This window comes from Nesoenas mayeri (genome assembly GCF_963082525.1).
Source record: "Nesoenas mayeri genome assembly, chromosome: 4".
NCBI lineage: Eukaryota > Metazoa > Chordata > Aves > Columbiformes > Columbidae > Nesoenas > Nesoenas mayeri.
Window position 1 is genome coordinate 52,933,710 of NC_137540.1, and position 26,870 is coordinate 52,960,579.

Below are 26,870 nucleotides of genomic sequence, written 5' to 3' on the forward strand. Positions count from 1 at the left end.
TCTTTTTTTTTTTAAAAAAAGAGTAATTATTGTCTCAAAACTTTAACATAACTTGCTGTTAAATTAAGAGTATTGTGCTATCCTTTGCATTCCTGCTCTTCCAGAAACCGCCTCTGGAGCTTTTGCCATTCTCTTTCCATCTGTATTTGTTTCTAAATGACTGCCTTTGACCTTCAGTGAAAGGAATTTCTAGCTGTGCCTCTAGAAGAAAGCCTGAACTAGTTAAAAGCTGCTTTGGTTTCATGGCATTTGATCTCTCTAATTATGAAATATCCACTAATTACATCAGCAGAGAATGGTGCTGATGTGGCCAGGGATGGCAGCTGGAAAGCTGCGTTGTGTTTCGATAGTGGCTGTGCTGTTCGCACCTGTTGTGATGCTGCTGGTGCCACCTGTGCTTGGTGAGTGGCGACCCTGCCTCGCAGGGGATGCCTCTCACCAGGAAACACTTTGTGGCATCACAAAATGATGGGAAAATAAATGGTCTCTATTTACGGCACAAGTTTGTCTGCTCTGAAAGATCTTGCTGAATGCTGTAGTTTTAATTTCTGTTTAATTGAACAAGGGGTAAGGAGTGATTCACAATGGCAGCGATTTGATTATTATCCTTTCCTTTGAAACAGCAATGAAACAAGTGATAAAAATACTAATCTTGCCAAAGAGCTTGGTTACCGATTACATGTACTCTTCAGTGAATTAGTTATATTGTTTATCACAATCTCTTCTCAATTTCATAACAGTTTCCTAGATCAGCCTAAGATAGTAAAATAATTTTGGTTTGAAATAAAAACGTAATTACTAACATTTCTAATTATTACACCAAACTTCTAGTATCTGAACTATAGCTACAGCATGGAATTTATCACTGCTCTATATCGGATAATAGGCAAAGGCTGACATTTGGAGAATTACAAACAGTAATATGTTACATTATATGGGCTTTATCCTATCTTCTTTGGAATACAAAATGTTCATGAAGCTCTCCTAGCCAGAATTACCAATTGAATGTGGCTGTGCTTATGGTTTCGTGAAGGTACATCTCCATTGCTGCTTGTTTTAAAAGAGTGAATTAATAGTTTTCATTTTGTTTAATGGGCTTCATTTTTCCAGTATTTTTGAGGCTTTAACTACTCTCTTCAGTGACATTGATACTGGGATGCAGGCTGTATTTGTTGGTTTGGTTTAGTTTGTTTTCTATTACAAGCTCCATGTTTCAGCCATCCAGACAAAAATTCAGACACAAACATTTATTTGTGAGTGAGACTTGACCAGACAATTTCAGCAAGTGGGAATCTTTTCAGACTGTTTCACTCCTTTGTGCGTTTATTAAAAATGAAAACAATTATTTCTACATTTGAAGTAAATCTTTCTCTGGTACTTTTCTAAAGCCTTACTGGCTTTTTGTCAGTTACTTCTTTCTCTTTATTTTAATTTTGAAAGAGAAATAACTAACAAATTCCCCATTTAGCTTTAAAGGGGAACGGTAAGGCATTTTAGGTGCTGCCCTCCCCTTGGGCTCTCATTTCTGATTATTTTGAATTTTAATCATTTTCCCATGCTTTTAAAAATGTTCCTGTCGTGGCTGTGTTGTTGAATCTCTGGAGGGATGAAGTGGAGGCTGTGTGGTGGAGTGCAGCAAGCAGATTCATTTCTCTGCATTCTGCAGAGACCAGTGCCAAAAGCTTTTGGGGAGCAGCCCTGTGCCCCATCATGCTGGACCCCGTACAAAGGGATTATAGCAGCAGCTCTACACAAGTTCCACGGGTAGATGGGAAGGATCTGGTTTCCTGAGGGCCTTGTCAAGTCCTGGTGCAGGAAGGCGATGGAGGCAGGAAAGCCCAGTGGAGTCCACTTTTCAGTTTCCCTCAAATGAAGTTAGCTTCTTGTTGTAAATCACATCATTCATGGTTTTTTATGTAATCTTCCATTTTAGTCCTCGAAATACCTCTTCCATGTCATTTTAACTGTAATCTTTTTTTGCCAGAATTGTCCTATACTTCTTCTATAATAACGTCCCTGTGAAAAGCCAGTTTGCAGATCTTCCCCCATATGGACAAAACCTTAACATCTGTAATGAGTGAGACAAAACTCCAACTGAAAAATATAAGTCCTCATTCTGCAACTTGTCCTTTCACGTCAATCGGTGTGCAGGAAAGACCAGCTGTGAACTTCTAACCATGTTGACCTTTAAGCCGGCAGTGCTGCATTTCAGAGGCTGGGTGATGGCAGCTCACACGTGTCTTGGGCAGGATTCCAGGGAGCAGCTCACTGAGGAGACTGGCAGGCATGTCAGAGCCAGTGTGGGCAGCTCTGGGATCCGAGGTGGCCCCCCTTGCTAGTCACAGCTCTCGTGCATGCCAAGTTTGGACAGGGATAGAGAGCAAAGTGAAGGGTTGACGCCAAGCTGACTGCCCAGTCTCCTGTGGTCAGGGCTGAGTTTGGACTTATCTCCAGAGCATATGTAGGCAGCGGAGCCGCTGTGTTCAGAAGGGTCTTTCTCCAGAAAAAGAGATGGCTTTCAAAGGTCTGCAGTGCTGTGTAAATCATGACACCTGGGTAAAGGCAGACCTCATTCCTTTGCAGAGTTGTGAATTGGTTACATCTTAAAATGGTCTTTCCACCAATAAGAATTTGAGTCTCTTGCTATAGAGAGAAGTTATACAGATAATATGAATCCAAGTTTCTTGAAAAAACCCAAGAAAAGTGTCTGCTTTCTCATACAGCTTAGCTACAGTGGCTCTCCTTATTCTAATTCAGTATCATTTTTCTTACTCCTATTGCTTTATGCATTTTGTATAAGAAACGTCTTACAATAGAGCATTCCAGGAGATCATGGTTTACTGTAATACACACGGTAGGTAAACCAACGTCAGTACAAACTATACATTCTTTTTGTACATCATGCTCTAAATTTCTGTAGTAAACCATGCTTTCTGTTGTATCAGAGCAATAATACTTTCAAAACCAGAGCTTATGAGCAACCATGTGGTCCTGATTCATTGACCTTTCATCAACAAATCAGTAAGGAAGCATGTAGGGCTTAGCCATCCACAGACCAGAAGAAACCATTTCCATGTAATGTTTTTATCTCCAAAATCCTGCAGATATAAGAGAAGTTCTTAGTTTCAGATAAAGTCCAATATGTTCGGTTCTGTTTCCTCCTGAGTTTATTCCATTCAAGTAGTTTGATGCCGTGTCAACGGAAATGGATTGATGTACAGATACCTGCTGCTTTTCTCCCCATCTTGTGGATGTCACTTTCTCTTCTACAAGAAAACTGGGATTCAAAAGGCCTGAATGTAACAAGAGAGAGAGATAGATAGGTGTAGTGACTGTTTTATTCTGGGCACCGAACACTGCCCTGATAAGGGACTATTCTTACACCGGCCTGTATGACAAAAATTAGATGCTTTGACTCAGCGTCGTACCACTGAATGCAGTTTCATTCTCATCATTTTGAACAAGCAGTCTTTTAGATGTTGCAAGTAAATCCAATGGAGGTTAATGGGGAGGGGGGTGGTGTTGATAAGATCACTTTAATTAGCAGAAATATATGCTCTGCTACCATGCATTGAGAAGCATGTATGAAGAGGATAGAGTACAGCACAACTCCAAATGTTTCTTTGTATTCTCTCAGTTAATGTATTTGAAGCTAAACTTTATTAGAAGAACTAGTTTATCAGATGGTGTTAGATGGCTGCTGTATTAGAGCAGCTCTTTGGTAAGTAGTGTATTTTTTCCTCTCTTTATAGGCCAAGTCAAACCAGGGTTTGTTACCTTACTTTGAGCCTCAGTAATTCAGCATGTTTTCCTGGTGTTCATTTATACAGGAACTGTACAACAGCAGCGCCAGCTGTGCATCACTTGCACCAGAGGCAGACCCAGGGAAGCACTATTCATGTCTTAGTAATTATGGTGTTTTTTTTCCTTCCCTGTTCCCAGCAGATATATGGAGTGATCATTCATTTCAGACAGACCCAGACTTACCACCTGGCTGGAAAAAAATCAATGACATTGCTGGGATCTACTACTGGCACATACCAACAGGAACAACTCAATGGCAACGTCCTGTATCCATCCCAGCAGATCTCCAGGGCTCGCGAAAAGGATCACTTGGTTCCATTACACCGTCTCCTACTCCAGAAACTGAGGTAACATACTGTATTTTCTTAAGGGTGGCATACTGGAAAGAAAATGGAAATAACTTTATGAACTTGCAGGTTTAACTGTTAGCTAAACTGAGCTTTAGAATGTGGGGCCGTATAACATCCCAAAGTGTAGCTATTTGTTTATAATATGTCGTAAGTATCCATTTTCTATGTGCATTTTCTAATGGCTGTGCCTCATGAAACACCCTAAACTTTGGAGGTATAGGGTGAAATCAGACATATTTCAGATAAATTAGACAGCCAGTACTTGATGAATATGAAACTACTGCAGTTCTGTAGCATGCACTGGAGTGGTTGCTGCGTTACACGGGTAAAGGATGCATAAATTTTTTTGCACGTTGCAGCAGTCTTTTGGCTGGAGTCTTTGTTTGCATCCTCCTTCTTGGTTCACTTCATAGGAATATCACACAAAGATACACGCATCTTCATTTAAGACACTAGTTCTGTTACAGGGTAGTTTCCATTGAATAACCACAAAGTATTCTCAAGTGTCTCTTAACATCCTGCCAGTACAAAATATCTGCACAAGTGGATCACTGTGTTGCAGTCAGGATGAAATTCACCCTTTCTTCCACTTGTGCTGAAAGAGCAATATGTGATACCGCCTTTTAAAATAATGAGGGGGTTGACTGATGTCATGTAAGTAAAAAAGTACATTATCAGAAAGAAGAGTATGCTTCAAAACATGCAATCACTTTGTTTTATTATGCTGGGAAGACTTCTGTGGAGTTAAATATTAATATAAAATCAAATAGTTTTGAAATTTATTCTTTTTCATACTAACTTTTCAGAGGAAGGTCCACAGTTTTATGAAATCAAAGGAAGTCTTTGTACTAGTTTTGGGGTTTGAATCAGACAATCCTTAGGTTTTATTTATTTATTTTTAAAAAATACATTTAGATACAAAATTTCTTCAGTTCTTGATTTTGTTGATATATGCACCGAAATAGCTTAAGTAAAAGTTAAGAGGAGTTAAGGACATTCAAGTCTGTATTACCATCTTGACCTTGAAACTTTTATCCTGTATAGGCTTAAACGTGCACATTCTTGTTCTCTGTTTTAGAAAGATTGCTCCCACATGTTCATAAATGCTACTCATAAGGTTTGCGAACTTGACCACAACATGTCAGTTTTAGTTTACATCAGTCAAGCTCCCCTAGAATGCACTGTTGCACCAACCACACTGGAAGTTATTTCTGAGAGGGTTCACAGAGAAAAAGCAATTGTTATCATTCAAGTAGAAAACAAGAAAAAAAAATCCAGAAATGCAGTGTGTAAACTGCTGCACATGCTCCCAGGATAAATTCCTGTAATGTACATGTAAGTGATATAACTTCACCATTAAATATTTTTCTTACTCTAAAATATGGAGAATAGGGCTTTAATTAGGAAGTTGTAGACATCTTTCACAAAAACTCAGAAATCAGTATGGTTGGTAAATTGCAGGGGGAAAATACATATATTAATTTCAAATGTTTTTCTACCTCTATTTGAAATGTATTTACAATTAAAATTTCAGACATGCTGGTAATGTGGCAGATGTCCCTTTAACCTTTCTGAGTTTTGTTTGCTTTACATGAATAATTTGTGATTATAAAAAGTTATAATTAATTCTCAGCAATGAAATGTACGAACTATAACAACGTAGATTTTAGTACAGTGTTAAGTAAGACATTTGAGGAGTCATTCTAAAATAACATATATGTGAATACATAGAAGGCTTACCTAGGTTTTTTGTATGGCAGTTCTAATTCAGCAAGGCATTCGATCCAACAAAGATATATTCATATTCAGTTCTGTGGTAGTATCAAGACCATGTGCCATGATATAAAAGATGATACAGAAAATAAGTGAGTTTCCAAATTTTGTATTGTATGATATTATATGGTTATTTTAATTGTGGTTGTAGATGAAGGCATTTGTCTCTTGGAGGTTTCTGCATTCATTGATAAGCATCTTGCATACCATTATTTAAACAATACTGACTTTTTGACTGAGTGGTTATTAAGATAGCATATACAATACCAGCAGACTTGCAGTAATGGAGTTCAAAACAAGAGTGTGAACTGGGCTCAGGACTTTGTAGCAGTTTCAGAATTTGGCAGTGCACAAAGAAGGGGCATAGCTGAAGTTATGATGAGAACTGTTAGGAAAAGTCTTGTATTTATTGAAATCCACAGATGTTGAGCTTTCTTAAGTGAGCACTAGAGAAAAAATCCTTTGGGATTCAGCTGTTTCTGAGCAGAACCCTGCTACCGAGCAGTAAGAGGGAAATAAGCCATGGCGTGGGGTTAAGAGATAGGGGTAGGTAGTGAAATGATTTGCATTCTAGATTTAACAGTGTCAGCCATTGTGACTCTTTGGGCTTTCATCTCTCTGCAATCAATATGTGCCAGCACCTAATCATCTCCAGGTCACTTGCAGGTGATACTGGTTTGAGTCCCTGTTCACTGCACTGCAGCCCTGCCCCACGTCCACCCCTCTCCTTCCCTGTGAAGGATTAACCTGGATGTCTGTGATACCATCACTTCACAAAGGATGTGGAATTCCAGGTAGAATAGAGGCTCCCAAACACCTCTATCCCAGTTGTGGCAGATGGCTTCCAGCTCCACGTTGGACCATGCATGAGCTGTTGTGCTGCCAGCACCCTCAGTGTGGGTTTTGGAAGCCTGTGCCCCAAGATAATGTGTTTTGGAAGGGCTGGTTTAGCTTATTCCTACGTGCTAGAGTTTGTATTGCTTTCTTCTGAAAAGGTTGGGGGATAGATAAGTTTTAGGCAGATTAAAGAGTATAACTTACTATTGAAGACTGGAGTTGGTCCCCTGTACTCTGCATTGGTGAGGCCACACCTAGAGTATTGTGTTCAGTTCTGGGCCCCTCAGTTCAGGAAAGACATTGAAGTGCTGGAGCGGGTCCAGAGAAGAGCAACACAACTGGTGAAGGAGCTTGAGCACAAGACCTATGGGGAGAGGCTGAGGGAGCTGGGGTTGTTTAGTCTGGAGAAGAGGAGGCTTGGAGGTGACCTCTTCACTCTCTATAACTACCTGAAGGGAAGTTATAGCCAGGTGGGGATTGGTCTCTTCTCCCAGGCAGTCAGCAATAGGACAAGGGGGTGTGGGCTTAAACTCTGCCAGGGGAAATTTAGGCTGGATATTAGAAAGAAATTCCTTACAGAGAGTGGTCAGGCATTGGAATGGCCTGCCCAGGGAGATGGTGGACTCACCATCCCTGGAGGTTTTTAAAGTGAGATTGGACATGGCACTTAGTGCCATGATCTAGTCAATGGACTGGAGTTGGACCAAGGGTTGGACTTGATGATCTCTGAGATCTTTTCCAACCCAGTTGATTCTGTGATTCTGTAGTATTTCATAGGCTTCCATGAATCCATAAAATATACTTTTATCTTTATCACATTTGTCTGTGAAGCATCATTTTCTGGTCTTGAAATAAGTTTATTTGGGCTATTTCAGCTTTTGGGTTTCTCAAATCAACATTTTGAAACTTTTTTTTTTTAACCCTTTGTCTTCTTTGGGTTTTTTGTTTTGTTTTGGTTTTTTAATTTTGTGTCCCTGCCTCTTTAACGATGTGACATATAGAAGCTTTGCTTTATTTGGTAGAATGTGGCTCACAGCTGAGGGCAGTCAACAAAGAACAGATCAGGTCAGCCATTTTTATGTTGTAGCTTACTCTGGATATTTAGCATAAAGAAAAGCGGTTACTATTGTTGAACAGAGAATCAGAAAAAAATGGTTAGGGAGGAACAATGCTGCAATACATACAAATGGCAAAAAGGGTTTAAAAAATGCAAAAATGCCCTTCTTTTGCACAGACTACAAGGCAATTTTTCTTTCACAAGATAATCAGTAAATTTCAATTCAAAGCAATTATGGGTTAAACATTATGCAAAAATCCTGCAGATTTAACAAAAATGCTAATAAATGCTAAATATGGATGACCTGGAACATTCCTTCCCTTCCTTCCCCTCAAAAGCATGAAAATTTATTTTGGTTTTGCACAGCTGATTGAATTTGACTTTGTTTTAGATGACTCTTTTCTCCTGTGTGTTGCCAAATTACTTCCTTTGTGCATCTTTGGCTTTTGTAACATTCTCTTCCAAATTGCAGAGATTTTGCAGCCGCTTTCCTGTTTTCTGTGCAGAGAAAAAGCCATAGGGCTTAATTTTCAGTAAGAGTTTCTTTGAGATCTTGGCAGAATTTGGTGATGTTAGCTGTGTCTCCTTAAAGCCTGACTCATCCCAGGCCTGGATCACTACTCGAAGTTCTTCCATAGGTGACTTAAGAGCTACCAGCTTATAATTAAAGATGAAGGACTTAGTAGGAAAAGCTAATACCTCTTAATTCAAAAGCATATATGGAAGACTTGCTCCTGGAAGTTGTTTCCCATGAATAATTCCTCCAGTGGGGATGTCCTAGAGAGAGACGTCCACCCTGCAATTTGATATATTGGGCCACATTAATAGGTACCACTGTATCTTAGGGCTGAGCTGGACAACGTGGGAGAGCTCATTTTAAAAGAGGCCACTAATTACAGGAATCCTTGATTTGGTGAAGCTGCAAAGAGGCATCTGTGGGCCTCTTGGTAACTGAATCTCCTGTCCCACCTGGCTCTTATTGGGGACTGTGGGATTTCTGACCTGGTGGGGGAGGAGAGGGGCGGTTCCAACACCAGGTGCTTCTGCCAGGCGTTACAGAGAAGGGTGAACCTCAGGTTGCTGTTGTGCTAAATGCACTGCTACTTGCTTGGTTGTGCCAGTGAATGCCTCTGAAAAAATTAAATGGAAAATGAGAGAGTGGGTGGTTTCTTTGGCTTTTGGTTTTTTTGTTGTTATTTTTTTCTGTTTGTTTTTTTTTGGTTTTTTAAGCTGCTACATTACAAAACAACTTTTTCAGCAAGAAATCTGTCTGCACTCCTTCATAATCCTCATTCCCTTTAATGTCCTTTTCTTGTGCTTTGTCTCTAGAAATATTTGATTTTTACCTTGTATGTATCTTATCCTTGTATATATCGTTGTGTTTCAGTATTTCTAGTTCAAACAGTGTTAGTGTCTTAACAAAAGTGCCAATCAAATGGAAATCCTAATGTTTCCACTTAATTGCTGTTTATGAAAGGCTGTAGCAGCTGTGGCCAACATTCATATTCAGATTCATTTTGCTTGCTTTTAAGACCATAGTTAAAGAGTAGTTTCATTGTCTGTTCCTAATTTATATTAACTTCCCTTGTTTCAATCATTTGTTTTGGTAAGTAACTGTTAGAGGCATGTCTTCTCTCCCCTTCCCTCCAAATGCCATGATATAGTGGAGTAATTAGTTGAAGTTTGAGGTAATCTGTTCCCTAACCCATCCTGTAAATATCAATGCTAACAACAGTGTCTTGTGTTTTTTTCTTTTTTTTTTCTTTCTTTTTTTTTTTTATCAATGTGCTTCTTCCTGTGTGAATAATTATGTGTCTAGAAACAGCCATGGAGTGATTTTGCTGTACTGAATGGGGGAAAGATTAATAGTGACATTTGGAAGGCAAGTATATTGTCAGATTTTAGAACCTTTGATACTATTACCTTTGTTTTTTGCATGGCAGTGGCTGTTTTTTTTCCCCTTTTGTTTTTCCATGAATGTCATCCATAACCTAGGCCAAAGTGAATGGGGGTACTGCTAGGGATGTTTAGCTCACAAACATGCTGCCTTCTGATCTTTCCACTTGGAATGGATTCAGTCTGAACTAGCAGGGCAATTGCCATGATGTTACGAGTAAGATGCCTGCACTGAATGAACTGCAGCTTGGGAATATATGCATGCCTCTTTCTAACTTCAGCCGGAAATACTATCGCTTCTTTGCAGGCAGGATTTAGTTTCCATTTGAAATAAGAAATAACATGGTGATGTACTTAATACTAAATTAATAGCACCTAATACTAGCACTAACAGCACTGCCTTTATCTCTAGGATCTGCATGCAGCCACTGTGAACCCAGACCCAAGTCTGAAAGAGTTTGAAGGAGCAACGTTACGCTATGCCTCTTTGAAGCTCAGGTACAATGACTTCAAAAGTGCCTGTGGAATAGCCAGCTCCATTTTGTGCTGTGCTGTAATTTTTATATGATTTTTAAGATTGATTTTTGTCGTCTTTTTTTTTTTTTCTGCAACAGAAATGGTCCACAATCTGATGATGATGATTCTTGTAGCATCAACAGCGATCCAGAAACCAAGGTCTGTAAGATGGAATAACAATTAAAAATCTGCAGTTGTAAACAAACCTTAAAGGTGCAGAATGCCTCCTAGGTTTTTAAATTAACTGTATTCCTGCTCTTGCACAATGTAGATTGATCATGCCAGACTAATTCCATCAAAGGAATTTGCAGATTTAAAGCTTTGTTCAGTTTGCTCAGGAAAGTGTGACTTACTTTAAAATCACATAAGCCAAGAAATTGAATGTTACAGCTCAAGGTTCTACTGTTCAACTGTAACAACTGACCCCTTGCACAACTAAGTGAGTTTTCTGTACTAAGTGAGAGAGGACTCTGTTGTTTGTCATGGCTGGATTGTTTCCTGCAGGATTTGGTGATAGAATTTGCTCTTTATTCTCGAGTTTGTCCCTTTTTAAAAGTACTCTTCCTCCTTGTTTTCGTGGCTGCTTGAACTAGCAGCAAGTAACAAGGAAGTTAATTTTTTAGAACAAAAACCTTTGTATTTTAGAACAGAGAATGCAACCTAGTTTGAGGATAAAATTCATAGATAAAAATGAGACCATTATGTGAACAAGCACCATAATTAAATCAGAGCCTTTACTATTGTCATCTAAGGTTTTTGAGGAGAAAGAAGTAGCAGGAGGTTTTGAATGCTTGTATCCATATCTCCAGATTTGTCTTGTGATGGTTTTGCTTTGTGCTTTCATCCATTTTTAAGGGTGTACGTGAGTCTCTCTAATTGGAAATCCAAGACATTTAAATAAGTGTTTTGGCTGCAGTGACTGACAGGATCAGAAGCTACTTATGTGCAGGAAGACAGTATGTAACAGAGTTAATAATTATAATAGCATCAATAATACATTTTAGGAGAGAAAACAGTCTGATCAGGGTACTTAAACTTCTTTGTCATCTTGATTATTTGGCTTGCGATGTTTAAATCAGATGTGAATAAATGTGTTTTGCTTGGCAGGCTGGCAGTTGAAAAACAAGGCTTTCAGCTGCGCTTGTTACAATGACAAGCACTAAATTCTTAGCATGGTAAATGGAGTTGGAGGAGTGATGTGCATTCGGTGCCAGTCCTCAGAACCAGAAAGCTGGTCCTTTTAAGATAAGCCTTACCATATGGAAAGCATTATAGGGAGACAGTATTTTGATATGTCTGACTCTTTACCAAATGGTTTGCACTGGGCAGAATTAGGAGCCCTTCCTGCATGGAGAAATGTGGCAGTATTTGTGTGGGCAAATAACTCCTGTCATCATCAGCCTTCCCTCTCTCACTTACTGCTTAAACTTCAAAATTTATGGAGCTGATACCCATCTGGTGTCTGTGAAATGGGTCAGTGCCAAAAGCTTGTCCTCTTCTGTCTGTCACAGCTGGTTTTGTTTCTCTGGTTTAGGCAAAACTGTGCTGATGACACTTGAATGGGTAATGAAAACCAGGCGCTGAAGCATTCACAGAAGTGGCTGAGAGGAGCAAGACAAGATATGGAGAAGAAACTATTCATGTTTGGGCGTGTTGTGGGGGTTTTTTTTGGTGGTTGTTTTTGGTGTTGTGGTGTTGTTGTTGTTTTTTCGAATCGTGTGAGTCAAAGCACCTTGCTGTGGTCTGTCGCTGCCTGGTGGGATGTTGTTTTGCGTGGTCCTGCGGGTGAAGCTCAGCAGAGCTGGTTGGCGCCTCTGCACCCAGGACAGGAGCAGCAGCTGCTGCGTGGCTGAACCCCTCAGAGACAGGAGGTGGTCCAGAAACAGCAGGGGAGTTCTTCATGTAGGGAAAATGCTCTGGGATCTTTAATTCTCATATGCGTAAGGGTATGGTAGTTGCATTCCTTGCTATCCCATTTTACCCAAAATACTGCAAGACTGAAAGAAGTCTGGTAGGATTTGAAACTGATGACCTCCTAATTTGGAAAATTAGGGGGCTTTTAGGTGCTTATGCTCTCCTCTGCCACATGATGTGCCTTAACAAGATTTGATTGAAGCTTGCTTTTGCATGGCAACAAGCACAGGTACATTTTCTTCAATTCAGCATAAGAGAAGGAAGCTTTTTTAAACTCATTAAGCTCTGTTGGAAGGATTTGTTCAAATGAACTTTAAGATCATTTAGAGATCTTAAACCTATTTGTGACAGTGGCCAATACATTTGAAAAAAGAAAAAAATTAGATTTCCTCAATGACACCAAGTAATGCTGCCTTTCAGCAAAGGGAACCATGCCACCTTGTGGAAAGATCAAGTAGTTGTCTACCCCTGGAGTCTGTCAACTTCTGCAAAGATTATAGCACTGCCAAAATGTCAGTTTGGGGAAAAGTATGTCATATAATTTATGTAGTTCTTGTAAGAAAAGTGATTTATGCAACAACATAATTAAGCATTCAAAACTGTCAATAAACAACAAATGTTTCTCTCTATATCACGTGCATAAGATGCAGTTCGGAGCTTCATATCCTCAGCATCTTGGTGCAGGCTGCCTGCACAAGGCCATAAAAGAGAAGGGGAAGCAGGAGAAAGGGGAAAATTATTACATCCACCTTCTTGATTTCAGTAATTTATTTTGGTAGGAATTTCTTGAAGAGGTGGTTCATTGTGCTTGACAAAGATCTAATTCTGCATGTGAGACATGCACAACTGGAAATGAGTTTTGAATTGGTACTTCCCAGGAGACAGATTGTAACCTTCCTGGTTAATTTATAGAGCAACCTGTGCCTTCCTAATTGAGTTTCAAGGGTGGTAGAAAGATGCTTTTACCAATCCTAGACTGTAAATTCCTCTGAGATGTCTCTTTTTACAGTGTTATAGAATATGATGGCCATGTGTAGAAGTATAGAAAGATGCTAATTTTCTTTTTGTGGTTGTGCAAAGAAACTGAACCTCCTGAGAAACCTGACCCTGTGAATGAGATGAAAAATTGAAAGCCTGTGTGACCTAGTTTCTCCAAAATCTTTTCAGGACTGACCTGTTCACCCTGACATTTGGGCTTGCTTTATTCTCTCCTTTTAAATGTGGTTTTCTGCTAAGGCTTAAATTAGTCTTTCAGTGTTAAGCATGGATTTTCAAATTACCTGTATACATTAGACTGTTAAGTGGAGCTTCACTTTCCAGCCTTGCCATTTGAGAATAGTTTCAGCTATAGATACATGTCTAAGAAGTACTAGAAGTACTAGTACTAGAAGTACCTAGTACTACCTGTGGAAGTTCCCTTCCAAAAGTCTGTTTTCCCCTTTAGAAACCAGTAAATATGCAGGATCCCAAAAGAACAGAGGAGAAGGAGACTATATCCAAGAGGCGTAGAGGTAGGAGATGCTAATAGGAGGTATTTAAATCTTATTACTTAACTGTAAGTGAATTAAAACACATTTGAAGACATGGTGATGAACTCCTATGGAGTACCTGGACATTAGGGATTAACCAGTTGGGCTATTTGGAGAGATGTGAGGGGTTTTTCTGACAAGCTGATGTCTCAAACCGCTTGTGGCTGTTGTTGAAGTGGCCTGTAAATAGCACTATTGAGATGATTTTACAAAATACTGTGTGCCCCCCAAAGAGTTAATATCCATCTCTGTGCTGCTTCTCTTGCTGTCGAGGCGGGTATGTGTTTTTTGGAGACATCCTAAATTTGGTTGTTTCTGGTCTTCTCCAGAAGCAGATATCCTGGCTAGACACAGGACCGTTAGTAAATAATCAACATGTCTCCTTGGTGATGGAGATGAGTCTGATTTCTGGAGCAAGCGAAGACTTAACTAGAGAGGAAGAGATTTTGCCTTGTCAAGTAATTCCAGGAAAGGATCATCTTTTCACATTGAAGTCCATAATCATCTCTCACAGAGTAGCTTCTAAAATTATGGGTGCAAACAGGAAGTATTCAACATTTCCCAGCAGTTTCACAGTCTACCTCATGCTAGGTATAATCTTCTCATGAGCACCTGAAACACTACAAAAAGCCTCAGTTCAATTTATTTCAATTAATGGACTTGATTAGTGGACTCAATTCAATTAGTTAAATCCAAAGAGTTTATTCCATCTTAAGTCTCCTTACAAAAAAGTTTAAAAGAAAAACCAGGTATCTTCAACAGATTTTCTTCCAAAATGGTACTTCTTCTTGCTTTTGAGTAGGTATTTGTTTTGTTCAAAAATGATCCTTGGTTTTCATTCCCTAGGAAATAGGGCCTGTTACAGGGGAGCAGGCTAGAAGAAATCTTGAAGCTGTTCCTTTGTCCTTATAGGGAGCCACACTATATAATCCCACGTATTTCAATTTTCTTCTTAAACTTTTTTTTCCTTGACGACTCTTACTGACAAACTGATTCAAATATTGCCCTCCTTTGGTCAAAAACCTAACTTTTTGAGGCCATTTTTTATTCTCTTGTTCTATGTTTCACGTTCTTCTAGTGCATTTATACCAGGTAGTTATGTCTCTTCTTCAGCTCAGCTTCATTAAAATAAACAAGTCAAGTGCTTTTAATTATTCATAATGAAGCTAGGAGGGTTGCCACCTTCTGAGTCCCTGTTTCCCTGTCTGTTGTAGCAGCTCTGTGTTTTCTGTCTTTTCTTTAACTGTGGCCCATCAGATTTGTTACCTTGGGTGAAGTTTTTCCAGGGTCACATAGGGTAGCTTTACAATGTCCATATTCTCTGTTGGAAAGTTCTTGATGCATAATTTCATTTTTTCAACTCCTGAGTAAGTAATCGTTTTACTTGCAACTTAAACCATAATTACAATCAGTGTTTGTAAGTGATCTTTATACAAATGAGCAGAAGAAGAGTTCTGGTCTTCATCTTAACAACTTGAATAGCACCTTGGTCAGAAGAGGGGAGTTGGTTTGGTTTTGTTTCAGTTTCTTTTGTTTTTCGAAGAAACTTCTTGCCAATAGCTGAATGTTTCTTATGAAGAGCAAACTCTTTTATTTTGAGAATTAGCCCAACCAGTGTACACATAGTTTGTTTAACACTAAGCTGCAGCCAGTTGAAAACTAAGTGCACATTTGGAAATGCTGATTTTTTTGCATTGATTGGATAGTGTGGAAATGGTTTGGAAAAATGCAGGAAAGCAGATTATATTCAGTCCTCATACATCTTCCTTAAATTATGTTCTGAAATATTTAAAATAAAAGCTACTGCAGAGTAAGGGTTCAGTAGTTTTAAAAGAAGTCTCCTTTTGGTATTGGCTTATTTTAGGCTTTCAGAGGGAAGAATGATAATCTGGGAATAAAATGTTTTTAAAAACTAAGCAACAAAACAAAAACCCCAACCCCAAAAAACCAAAATAAACATTTTAGTGGAGCTTGAAGAGGTTTTTTTCCTTGTTTCTCTCAAACACAAAAAGGTGGCCTTAGTTCCTTCCCCCTCCCACCACCTGGATGGTCGTTTTAGTCGCTTTCAAAACACAGATCTCCTGTTTGAAGCATCCAGTGAATAATCAAAGAGAGGTCAGTCTTGACAATCTCTATAGGATAGCAAATATTTATCCATCTTTCCATTCTTGCAGCTTCTGGGTAGCACTGAGGGGTGATGGAGACGGCAGTTTTGGAACTGGCTGGTTCGGGTTGGGCCATCTGCCATGGGCAGCGCTGAGACACCTCCCAGCTGTGCGAATGGGGCAGGTGCTCAAAACCATTCTGCTTTGAAAGCAGTTTTAGAAATAGCAGAAGCAGCACTAAAATACATCTCATCGACTTTTTAGTGTCTTCTTCATTTTGTACATTAGAACTTTTGCGGAGTGTTTGCTCATTCATTCTCTCTCCGTGATTGATACTTACTGCTCTTGACCTGTATTTTGTCATTAGGTGATGTTACAAGTGATAATGTCATGATGTGAGCTACATCATAATTTAGATTTCCATCTAGAGGATATTTACTTCCACCTTGTCCCTAAATGGACTCTTATTTAATCAAATATGGAGGTTGGTCCAGGGCAGAGGAAGACACTGTATTTTTCTCAAATCTAAGCTATTGACTTTTTCAATGGTATGCAGAGCTAATAGTTATATGTATAATAACAATATCTGGGATAACATAGCTTAATTTCTTTAGACCTTCAAGATTTATAATTTGATCCTGCAAAATGTTGCTTATCTTTCACTCTTAGAAATCTCAGGTATCTCTGGGGTCTTAACTAGATGTGAAGCTATCGTGCAGGATCAGGACATGGGTGACTGAACAGCAGGAAAGACACAGAGGGAGAGATTTTCACTTGCACCCTTCCTTAGAAAAATATGTTACAAAGCCATTCCTCGTGTGAAGAGAATGTAAACTGCTTTAAAATTTACCATTAATTTCCAGGTTTGTTGTGCAATAATTATGTGTGGAATTTTGGGGCATTATCCATATTTGATTTATTAAGGTATACCGTACAAAAGGTTTGCATTGGGATATTGGGATGCTGGACATCTACAGGATTGGGAAAAGATAATATAATATGTAAGAACACTTTCTCCTCCAAATCAAAATATTTTCTTTGCCTTGCTCTTAGAGATCTTTTTTTTTTTTTTTCTTGGAAGAAGCTGCACTTCCTAATATTTTAATGTTTCTTATTTTCAAGTTATTTTAATCCCAGTTTATTCACCGCTCTGCGGTACAGCACAGTAAACTTTCTGGGCCAGCAGTACTTTGTGTAGGGTTGATGAAGGAGCCCTCAGGAGTGGACAGAAACCAGGGGAAGAATCAGTCCTCATCATACTCGTGTCCCACAGGCAAAAGGCGCCTGTTACCGTTCTGCAGATGGATGGATTTGGAGCACAGGCAGCTCCCATTTGGCTCAGGCTCTGCTGGTGTTGCTGGCAGACCTCCCCATCAGCTCGCTGGCGTCTTTGCGAACACAGTGCAGAGGTGATCGCTGCTTGTGGCCCTTCGTACACCCCTCTGGAGACCGACCATTTCACCTTTAAAACAATATATAGCCTCTGTCAGCTCCAGCTTTAGAACAGCTGGTGGGTCATGAACTGCCTCTTGAATATCTGGTCATCAACTGGCTGCTACAAAATTAACTGTTCAGATGATATTTTTGTATTTCTCTTCAGTTACTTATATCAGCTTGCTAGTTTAGGGTGGCTAAGGGAGTAGCCTGTTCTAGTCTGCAGCGTCGTGAAGTTTACCATTCTGTTGCATAGATTTTTTTTTTTTAATGGAAAGAAGTATAGACTACATACTTACGTGTTTATATATATATTTATGTATGTTATAAATATTATATATAATATATGCACATTAGAAGACAGCATGGTACAACCTTGGTGTGTTATTTGTTCATTGTGGACCTTATGGATGAAGTTAATTTAAAAAGCAATTAAAATGGAACATTGCATTGAATGATAGAATATTATTTAGATAGCTCTAGCCAGCATGTGTATTTATTTTGGCATGAGTTCTAGCTCTAAATTTCACTTTAAAGGAACAGAGGTCGTGCTTGGCAAAATTTCCTGCATTCTATCAAAGAGAAAAGGCAGTGGGAGGTAATATTTACCTCTTAAGGGCTTTAAAAACATGAGATATGCAGTACATCATAATGTCACGATGCTTCTACACGGGTAGGCATTATTCCATATGCTTGAAGACAATTCCTCTGTGGTGTGGCAGGGAGGCAGTGTGAGAGTAAGTGGATCCTCAAAGGTGGGAGGCTCACCAGGGCTCAGGATTTTTGGACTCAGGATTCGCATTCATTTGACTCTTTTCCAATGGGTGGAAATCAATCAGAGGTGATATAACCTCATTGACTTTGGATCGTGTTGTCAACATAATTTCTGCAGAAAAGAAATTACTCTTAACAATATTGCTTCTAAAGAGGCATGGAATCCTAACTCTAGGGAAGATGGAAGAAGATTTTTCCCCATTGATTCAGTAATGTCAAGAGTTCACCTAAAGGTTTTTTCTTTTTTTTCTTTTTTTTTTTTGTTTTCTAAGCTGGATGCCATGCATATTACCTTTGAAATTACCACACTACTAAATAAAGTGCTGCTGGCTGCATTAGAACCACTCACACGTATCAGCCTGCAGAAGAACCCGCATCGGAGAAATACAACATTTAAGGTTCAAGTGCATTAGTTGTTCAGAAGTGAATGCACATGTTCTTTCATGCCCTGTAAGCTCCTGCAGGGCTTGTCTTTATTGATAAAGCATATGTGTGTTTGTTGGGGTCATTTTAGGTGTTGCAGAATAATGAAACCTGCTTGAATTATCTGAACAAATAGGCCCTAATTTGAGCATCATTGCAACAATCATCCTTTATTAGTTTCTGGTGAAAAATATGACTGCCTTTTCTTCACTGAGGAAGCATGGTTTTTACTTCACTGTGTTAAAATGAAACACAAAACACCCTTGGTAGCTTCAAAGTAAAGCCCATAAACCCATTCCTGTAGGATGTGAAGTCAAGGTATCTATCTGCAAAACATCTAAAATCAGAGCCTATTCTTTACTGAGAAGACTGGAGAAAAGTGTGAGGTGATTTTAATTTATTCTTCAGAACTACATCTAGCAAAAGGGTTTTAGTAGAGAATAATAGTGTCCATTCCATTTATGCTCAACTATCTCAATTTTTTTTACTTGATTCAGAAATACAGTATTGGATAAGAAATTAGGATTAAAAAAATCCTGAACCAGCACAATTGTTCTGCAGCATTTCCTTGCCTTGAGAGAGCAGAGTTGACCTCTGGCTGTGAGCCAGCAGGAGCCACTAAGACAGAAGCATTAAACTCAAAACAAGAGAGGGACTTTTGTCATCCTGCACATTGGAGTCTGCGAGTCTGGAAAAAATGAGACTGTAGTGTCTTGGAGAATGAGTAAAGGGACTGTGAGAGCAGGAGGTTCCATCTTGACCTGCTCTAGTGGTTATTTTACAGTATTTGTAAAGCCCTCATATTTTATTCCGCAGAAGGTTAGTTTATAGTGATCTGCTTGAAAAAGCAATTATTAGTGGGTTTCTGAATTCTGTTGTGATCTGAATATCTGTGTGCTTATTTTTGTATTGTATGCATATTTTCAGCAATTCAAATAATATAACATGAGCTGCAACAGAAAGCTGGAAACATTGAAAAAATCTTATTAGTATGTTTTTGATTCTGCATTTTGAATTTTTTGTAATTAAGAATCTTTACGTGACAACTGTCAGTATTTCTCCGAGAAAACGGATGCATTGCAGTCTATTCATGTAAATTAAATGAACGTGTTTCCTGGTTCATTAATTGCATCAGATCTCTTTATTCTTTTGTTACTCAGTTTACCTTTGATCATCTCCACTATATTCATCTGGAATCAATGCAAGCTTTCTTGATGTATAGCAGGCAAATATACTGGAACATACTTCTTTCTTGGAATGGAGTAGCTATATTTTATAATACTTGATCTTCCAAAGCATGAAATAATACGATAGTTTGTTTTTTTAAAATATGTTAAAGAAAATCTAAGTGGAATTTTCAAGATTGTGTTGGCTGCACAAGAAGCAGTTAATTATATGATTTACATGCTGTGTATCAGGCACAAACCTGCTCAGTGGTCTGTGATAAAAGGCCTTATTAAATACTGTAATGATTTACATATGTCTGCAGGCAGATATAACCTTTAAAAAGGGAAAGCATAAAGGGAAACAAAGGGAAACTTCTCAAAAAGTACTGTAGGCTCTGAAGTAGAGGAGAAATTAGTAGCACAGATTTAAATCATCAAGACGAAAATACTGTAATGTAGATGTTCGTGGTGGCTGCCAACAGCCGGGTGATCTGAAAAACGATCATTCTGTGGTTTTGTAATGTACGTTAGTTTGCTGATGTTCTAATCCGCTTGCTCCCTGTAATGGCATCTTTTCTAGCTATGCCCTTATGGTCCATCCAGTTTCCAGTAGTACTGTGCCATCACTCATGTGTAATTGATCTCTTGTCCTCTGTCTAGCGGGGGCTTCTATTTGCTTTGGTTGCCTTTTTTTTTTTTTAAGGTACATTCTTAGCACTACATGAGGCAGCAGCTAGAGTGTGGCATTTGGTTACATGCAGAGATTTGGGACAGTTCTGCATACCTGTCAAAGCTCCTTCTGGAGTTCCTTGTGGAAAAACTGCTTCACCTGTGGCAAATGTTCTGCAATGCCAAAGAGCAGAATCATTCATCCCTTCAAACCCAAAGATCCCCAGCTTTGGGCCATGTTTCAAATCAGAACTGCACTGCGAGGGGGGGTTACAGATTTTTACAGAGTTTGGATTACAGCATTTACGAGTTTGGTTCTTTGGCTACAGAACATTAACCCTGGAACATTAATATGCAGCCATGCAAACGTGTTCCCCAGCACTGTAAAACTGAGCAGTGACACCTGTGTTCTCATTTTGTTCACCTGTCTTTTCATGGGGCAATGTGTGATAAGGTGGCCTATTTCCCTGTGTAGTTTCTTTGCACAATGTCTTGTGTAGCCTAGCAGGAAATGTGAAGTCTCCAGTCGAGATGAAAATACAAGATTATTGACATACCATGGTTTAAATGACATTTTTTCCTTCACTTCTCTCAGGTATGCAGTGTTTGTGGTATTATCTTTGATCTTCCCAATCCCAAGCAGCAGTGATCTAAATCCAGTATACAGTCCCTCGATTGCTTTCATTCTGCTGTATTAATCAACTTTCTTGTTTTTCCTCAAACCTGTTTTTCTATGCCAGGTCTTGGAAAGAGTCTGACAAGCAGATAAGAGAATCCGATTTCACTTATCTTAATCACATGTGGTTATTTAAATCACTCTTTCTAGAGTTTTCATTTTAAGGTAAAGCAGAGGGCCTGACCAGGCACAGAAAACTGTAAGATCTTATTGTTGAAGTTAATAGTAATGTATGACATGATACAGGGCTTATTTGTTTATTCTCCAACAGGAAAAAGAAACTAGATAGACTACTGTTACCCAAAAGTTGGTTTGGAGTTACGATGGGCCAATACTTGATTTGCCGGTAATTATTTGTGAATCTCAAGTAGAGGTATTTAACCCAATGATGTTACCAGGAATGCCTGTTTGCTGAGCTCATAGACTCTTGGGCAAGGAGAGCTGCATCCTGGGTTTCAGCTGGGCTTGTTTTGACTCTGGATGTTGGTTCCAGGAGAAAATAGGGTGCATTAGCAAAGCTCTGTCAGGCCAAAGGAAGCACATTGTCTCTTGGGTAAGTATTGTTGGTGGGAGCCGGGGAACCATGATGCTGCATTCGTGCTAGAGAACTAAGCAATTCTGCGGTCGAGGCTAACTCAGCTAGCCTAGGTTTAAGAATTAGGTCATACCTAACTGGAGACACTAGGTGGTTTGTTTTTGCTGGGTTTTGTGCTCTTTTGTTTTAAAGAGAAACTCTTTAAGTCAAATAATTAAGAGGAGGAAAACCCATCAACAATTAAAAAATGAAGGAGACGGTTGCTGGCAATGTGCAGAGAGAGGGAGCCAGGCAAGGTGCGTGTGCTCACGCTGCCCCTGCGCTCCCACCCCGCGGGGGTCTGTGTCTGTGCTTTGCTTGTGCCAATGATGATGAACTGTGGTGGCTATCACGTGTTACTCTGAGTCCCTGTATTTTGTGGTGCTGAAATCTGCATGGTCTGCCATCACTTCAGTTAACCAAGAAGTAGGTTTTTGGTCTTTACATGTGTTTGAAACAAAAGGATGTTTCTTGTGTGTGTATCCTCAGGTCAGTGCGGTGCCTTGTGAGTGGGCTGTTGAGTCTTTCTGGGTTTTATTGAGAGTCCTTTTTATTTGCAGTGAGTCTTTGGGAAATCGGTTTGTTTTGATGAAGCTGTTTTGAAGCATTTAATATGGGTTATGGTAAAGGCCTCTTGTGCACCATGCAAGCAAAAACTTGACAGGTGCCAGAAGGCAACAGGGTTTCTCACCTCTACCTGGCTTGAAATCACCAAGCGGGAATGGAGGTGGGGAAGGAAGCCAAGTCCTTCCACAGAGGGGAATACATGGGATGGACAAGAGTGTCCCATTCACTTCATTCCAGTGTCGTGACAGTGGGCTGGCAAGGGAAAGAAATGCAATGGATGCCACCACTGGAGAATTTTAAACATTAAAAAAAATGGCCAGGGAAAAAAAAAACCAAACCAGTTCACCACCTTTACTAATTAGAGATTTACCTTCTGCCAACTTGAACTGATTGTCTTTCAGCAGTGTTTTGCCTTCTTAAGGTATACTCTGTTGAGTGCAAGGGCTATATTTACCTTTGTGTTCAGAAAGCAGCTGATAAATTGAGATATGAAGAGTAATGAGGAAACAATATGTTCATTGTATATATTTAGTTTTTCAGCTCTCTTAAGATGGTTTAGAAGATGTATCTCTCTGCCAGTATTCTGTTATGCACTTTAATATTGAAATACTTGTATAAAAAAACCTTTCTTCTGGCACAGGAAAAATCTGTAGTTTAAAAGCTTGCAAAGATAAATAATTAATACCCCAGTGGGCATTGCAGCACTTTCAGCAAGATTCATGAACATCTGATGTACAAAAAGAAATTCTGCGGTCTTGAAATTAGATGACCTTAATAATTGCTTAAAAATGGATATTTTAGTATCTCACGTAGCCCTGAAGTGAAGAGCACCCCTGAGTGGTGACCCCTCCCCTGCTTCCTCTTTCACCTTCTCCTTCCTTTAAATTCAGAAAGTCAGCACTTCCGTGGGTTTCCAGCAGCGCTGGGTGAGGAAGCAGCAACAGAGGAGAATTTGCATTTTGGTTTCTTTGTTTGCAAAGAGAAGAAAAAAAAAATAATCTAGAGGCAGGAGAGTTTTTAATTTTTTCTCCACACTCACTAAAGGGTATCACACGATTTGCAGAGAGTATTTGCCTTCTGATGCCTTAGATGAGATATCCCATTATTGGCTGGTTGGAGTAGGTACCAGTGGTCCACCTCTTGGGCTGGGTGTTCTGCTTGGCTGGATGAGTGCGCTGTGCAAGCTCAAAGAAGGATGAAGGAGAAGTCTTAAAGGGAAGGAAGCAGAAACTCGTTAATGTTTTTACCCACTGGTGAATTTAGTTCCTCTCTTAGTTTGGCAAAGTTGATGTATTATGCATATTTAAAATACCTTGGCGTCTTGGGGTATTTTTTTGAGGACAGTGGTTCCCAATGGCATACCAGTGATGGTGCATGAGCTTAATCTACTCACTGACTTCACGGCTGTTTTTAGAAGGCAGCAAATGAATATTCAGTGTCTGCGTTTGAACTCTGAGGCTGATCTGTTTACTGCATCTCAAGAAGAGGGGGTCAGTTGGTAACCCCAGGGTGGACCTGCTGTTGCGGCTCCTGTGAGGGCAGGGTCCCGCTGAGCACAGCAGGGCTGCCAGCGGTCACCAGTGCCACCGTCCTTGGAGCAGCTCCTGGGACCATTGCCTGCTCTCCAAGGACCCGTGGGATGTGCTGGCAGCAAAGAAAGTTCTGTGGCATAAGGCGGCAGTGGTGGACAATGAGCCTTGGTCTTTGTGAGGTTAAAATTGTGCTGGCTACCTAACAAGGACCTGTATTGACTGAAACAATTGCAAGTGAGTTCCCCAGAACAACAGTTTCAGGACAGCATAACATTTCAGAAGAAACATAAGAATAACGCTGAAGCAAGCAGGGGACCAAGTGCTGGGTACCACCTGACAGCGATACTTGGTCAGTCTTGGCAAGGAGAGGCTCGAGGTGAAAGAACGGATGTTATATGATGGCAGATTTTCAGTTATTAATTGTAAATTTTCTCACTTCTACTTTTGGAACTTGTGCCTGCCGAATCCTGGACCTCGGTAGGAAGCATCATGGCTAGCAAAGAGAATTTGGGTGTAAGAAGTCAGTGCAGCTTTGTGTCAGTGCTGGTGCAGTAGTTCATCACTGACTCAGGCAAAGTGTTTCTTCATATTATGCCAGGAAAGTGCAGCTCAGAGATGGGATAGTGTCCAGTGGCAGTGGCTGTTGCCATATTAAATACCTAAATGACAGCATGAATTAGGCATGGGGTTGTTAAGGAGCTGGTATTGATAGACATTTAGGGCCCATCATAAATGTTTGTTGTGCCTATTAAGGGGGTACCGTAGTACTTGTGTCGTGCAGCCGTGGCAGGCACTGCATTGCCATTGGAGGGTGAGATTTGCCCATAAAGTTCTCCAGAGGAAATCTTGGTCTCAGAGGCAAACTCCCATTGACGTAGTGCGTGGACTGTATTTCACTGCAAAGCCTGAGAGCAAATGCGCAGTGTTTTTTTAAAGAGTTAAACTTTTTTATTCCTTAATCTAGTAAATGTAGGGTGGAGATGGTGTCGTTTAATTTATCCCGTTTCGTTTTGTTTGCAAAAAGCACCATATGTGCAAAGAAATGTCGCCTTGGATTGTTCTGCCAACTGAGTGCTCTGGTTGGCTAAACATCCTTCTGCTAAAAAACTATATAATTAGATTGTTTAATTTTAAAGGTCATTTTTAATTTCTTCTAGAAAAAAGCCTCCTTTTCTCGTATGATAGCTTGTATTTTTGTTAGTGCTTTGAATTCATTATTGTTTGCTACCTTAGCTAAACTTACTGAGGAAATGATTGCTGTAATCCACAAAAAAAAAATTCTGGTGAGAAGCCAGGCAGTGAGATACCATGAGTATAAATCTCAAAGTAGATATAATCCGATAATATTTTATTTCTTTTCAATTAGAGCTCTAGATACTAGCTAAAATTTCAGTTCTACTGGACCTGTATTTGTGCTTTTTCCTTTATTCCTCTGTGTTTGTGTATTCTACTATTTACTGCTCCCTTGTTTCCTCCTTTATATTAAGAAAAGTATTTTATTATAAAGCATTACTGTTATCTTCACAGGTACCTTTCCTGGCAAGTCACATATTGCTCTTTGTTCCTTCAGATGTTTTCATTTAGCCATTCTCAAATTATATTTTAGTTTATTTTTCTTTGATCATAAGCTCATGTACAAGGCCTTGACTTTGTTCTCCTCCTAGCCAGGGATCTTTAACCTTAACTGACTAGTTTCTGTTGCCTGACAAGATTTCCATAACTGGATACAGCAGCGTGTTGTACGCTCTGATATATGTTTGGATATTCTCTGTTTTCTTTTTAGTGCTTTGCTGTGCGATCTCTGGGCTGGGTAGAAATGGCAGAAGAAGATCTCGCTCCTGGAAAAAGTAGCATTGCTGTGAACAATTGCATCAGGCAACTCTCTTACTGTAAAAACGACATCAGAGACACTGTTGGCATTTGGGGAGAGGTAAGAATGGGGTGAACTTCTGCTACTGGAACATCCCTCTTGTATTGTAAAACATCTTGAAAGAACTTCTCTGTAGGCAAATATGTCCGTGCTGTGTGTTTGGGACTTCTGTGTGCCAGTTGGTACTGCTAGAAAATACAAAAGTGTTCAAGGAAAGTGTTGACAGTCTTGTTCCAAACCTTTCAGGACAGCAGGTGCCACAAAGACATCATCTTTGTGTTTACATCTCTACTGATACACACCTGTGCAACAGTGTTGGGACAAACTGTTGAAATCAGTGGAAGTCTTTCTCCTGACCAGAGGTTTGAGAATGATGCTTTGGAACAGGGAGTGCCCTATCTATTTGAAGTAATTTCAGAAGATATTTTAATATAAGAAAAATATATTGTACATATAAATGAAAAATATCACTTTGGTCTCTCTTACTTCTGGGAACAGTTTTATTTAGTTAGAGCTTGGCAAGCAGTGAAAGATGTGGCAGTCATGGACTTTGGACTGACTGCTGACCCCAGGAGGGAAAAGCCCCCGCTCCCTTCACATATGTGTACTTCTGTCCATTTTTCAGATCGCAGAACTTTGATCAACTTGAAATATATTGTGTACTTGGAAATCACGTGCTATTTTTTGTTTTAAGAGTTCATGTTCACCTTTTTCCATATTTCTGTCTGTCAATCTCATTGTTCTTTGTTGAAAACCCTTGCAGGTTTTCAAGCCGAACTGGTGAAAAGTTTTGGTCCTCTTGAATGGAAGTTTTAATTAAAAATGCTATTCATTAAAACATTTTTAAAAAAATCATCCTGACAAAACAATAGAGACACTGTGATTGAATGGGTGGCCCCTGAAGTAAATTGTCGCCTTGATTTTTAACAGAAATCATTGCAACCACATTTTTCTGCTGGCAGTGTGGTGCTTTAAGACTGATTGGAAGAGGGATGTTTTAGAGAGGAATCTGAAAAAGTGCACTGGTCACTGACATATCAGATGGAGCACATACAGCAGAAATCTATGATGAAGGTGGAACTGATGACTGCAGATAGAGGGTTTAAAATTGCCTAAAGATTTATTTTAGCTAGAATGTAATGGAAGTGAAATTGGGAGTAGGACCATCCCATAAGTTTTCGTTATTAAAATACAAAACAAAACACAGAAAATGCAGGTGCTCTGGGTAAAATCCTGACCCTGCAGAAGCTTTGTCACTGACTTTTAAGGCGGGATTTCATGCCCTCCACTCTCTTCCAAAAGGAATTCCCTGTAGATTTCTAACTTCTACGGTTCTATAAAATCTAAGAAGAAAAAAACCACAAGTGATCTGTGTTGCTACTTTCCATTGCATTATATGCTTAT

The 26,870-nt window shown here is 39.5% G+C and overlaps 1 protein-coding gene across 3 annotated transcripts in view; it reads left to right on the forward strand.

Annotated features, from left to right (window-relative positions):
• APBB2 (amyloid beta precursor protein binding family B member 2) overlaps window positions 1–26,870 on the forward strand; it is a gene marked incomplete at both ends in the record, with an annotated part of 102,301 nt that overhangs the window by 34,678 nt on the left and 40,753 nt on the right. For 2 of the 3 annotated variants that reach the window (XM_080344389.1, XM_080344390.1), the window contains 5 exons: window positions 3,943–4,151; window positions 9,641–9,703; window positions 10,130–10,215; window positions 10,332–10,392; window positions 25,380–25,526. In XM_080344389.1, the coding sequence (XP_080200515.1) occupies window positions 3,943–4,151; window positions 9,641–9,703; window positions 10,130–10,215; window positions 10,332–10,392; window positions 25,380–25,526 (566 nt within the window). The remainder of the gene's footprint in view (window positions 1–3,942; window positions 4,152–9,640; window positions 9,704–10,129; window positions 10,216–10,331; window positions 10,393–25,379; window positions 25,527–26,870) is intronic. The other variant, XM_080344391.1, reaches the window with a different exon arrangement.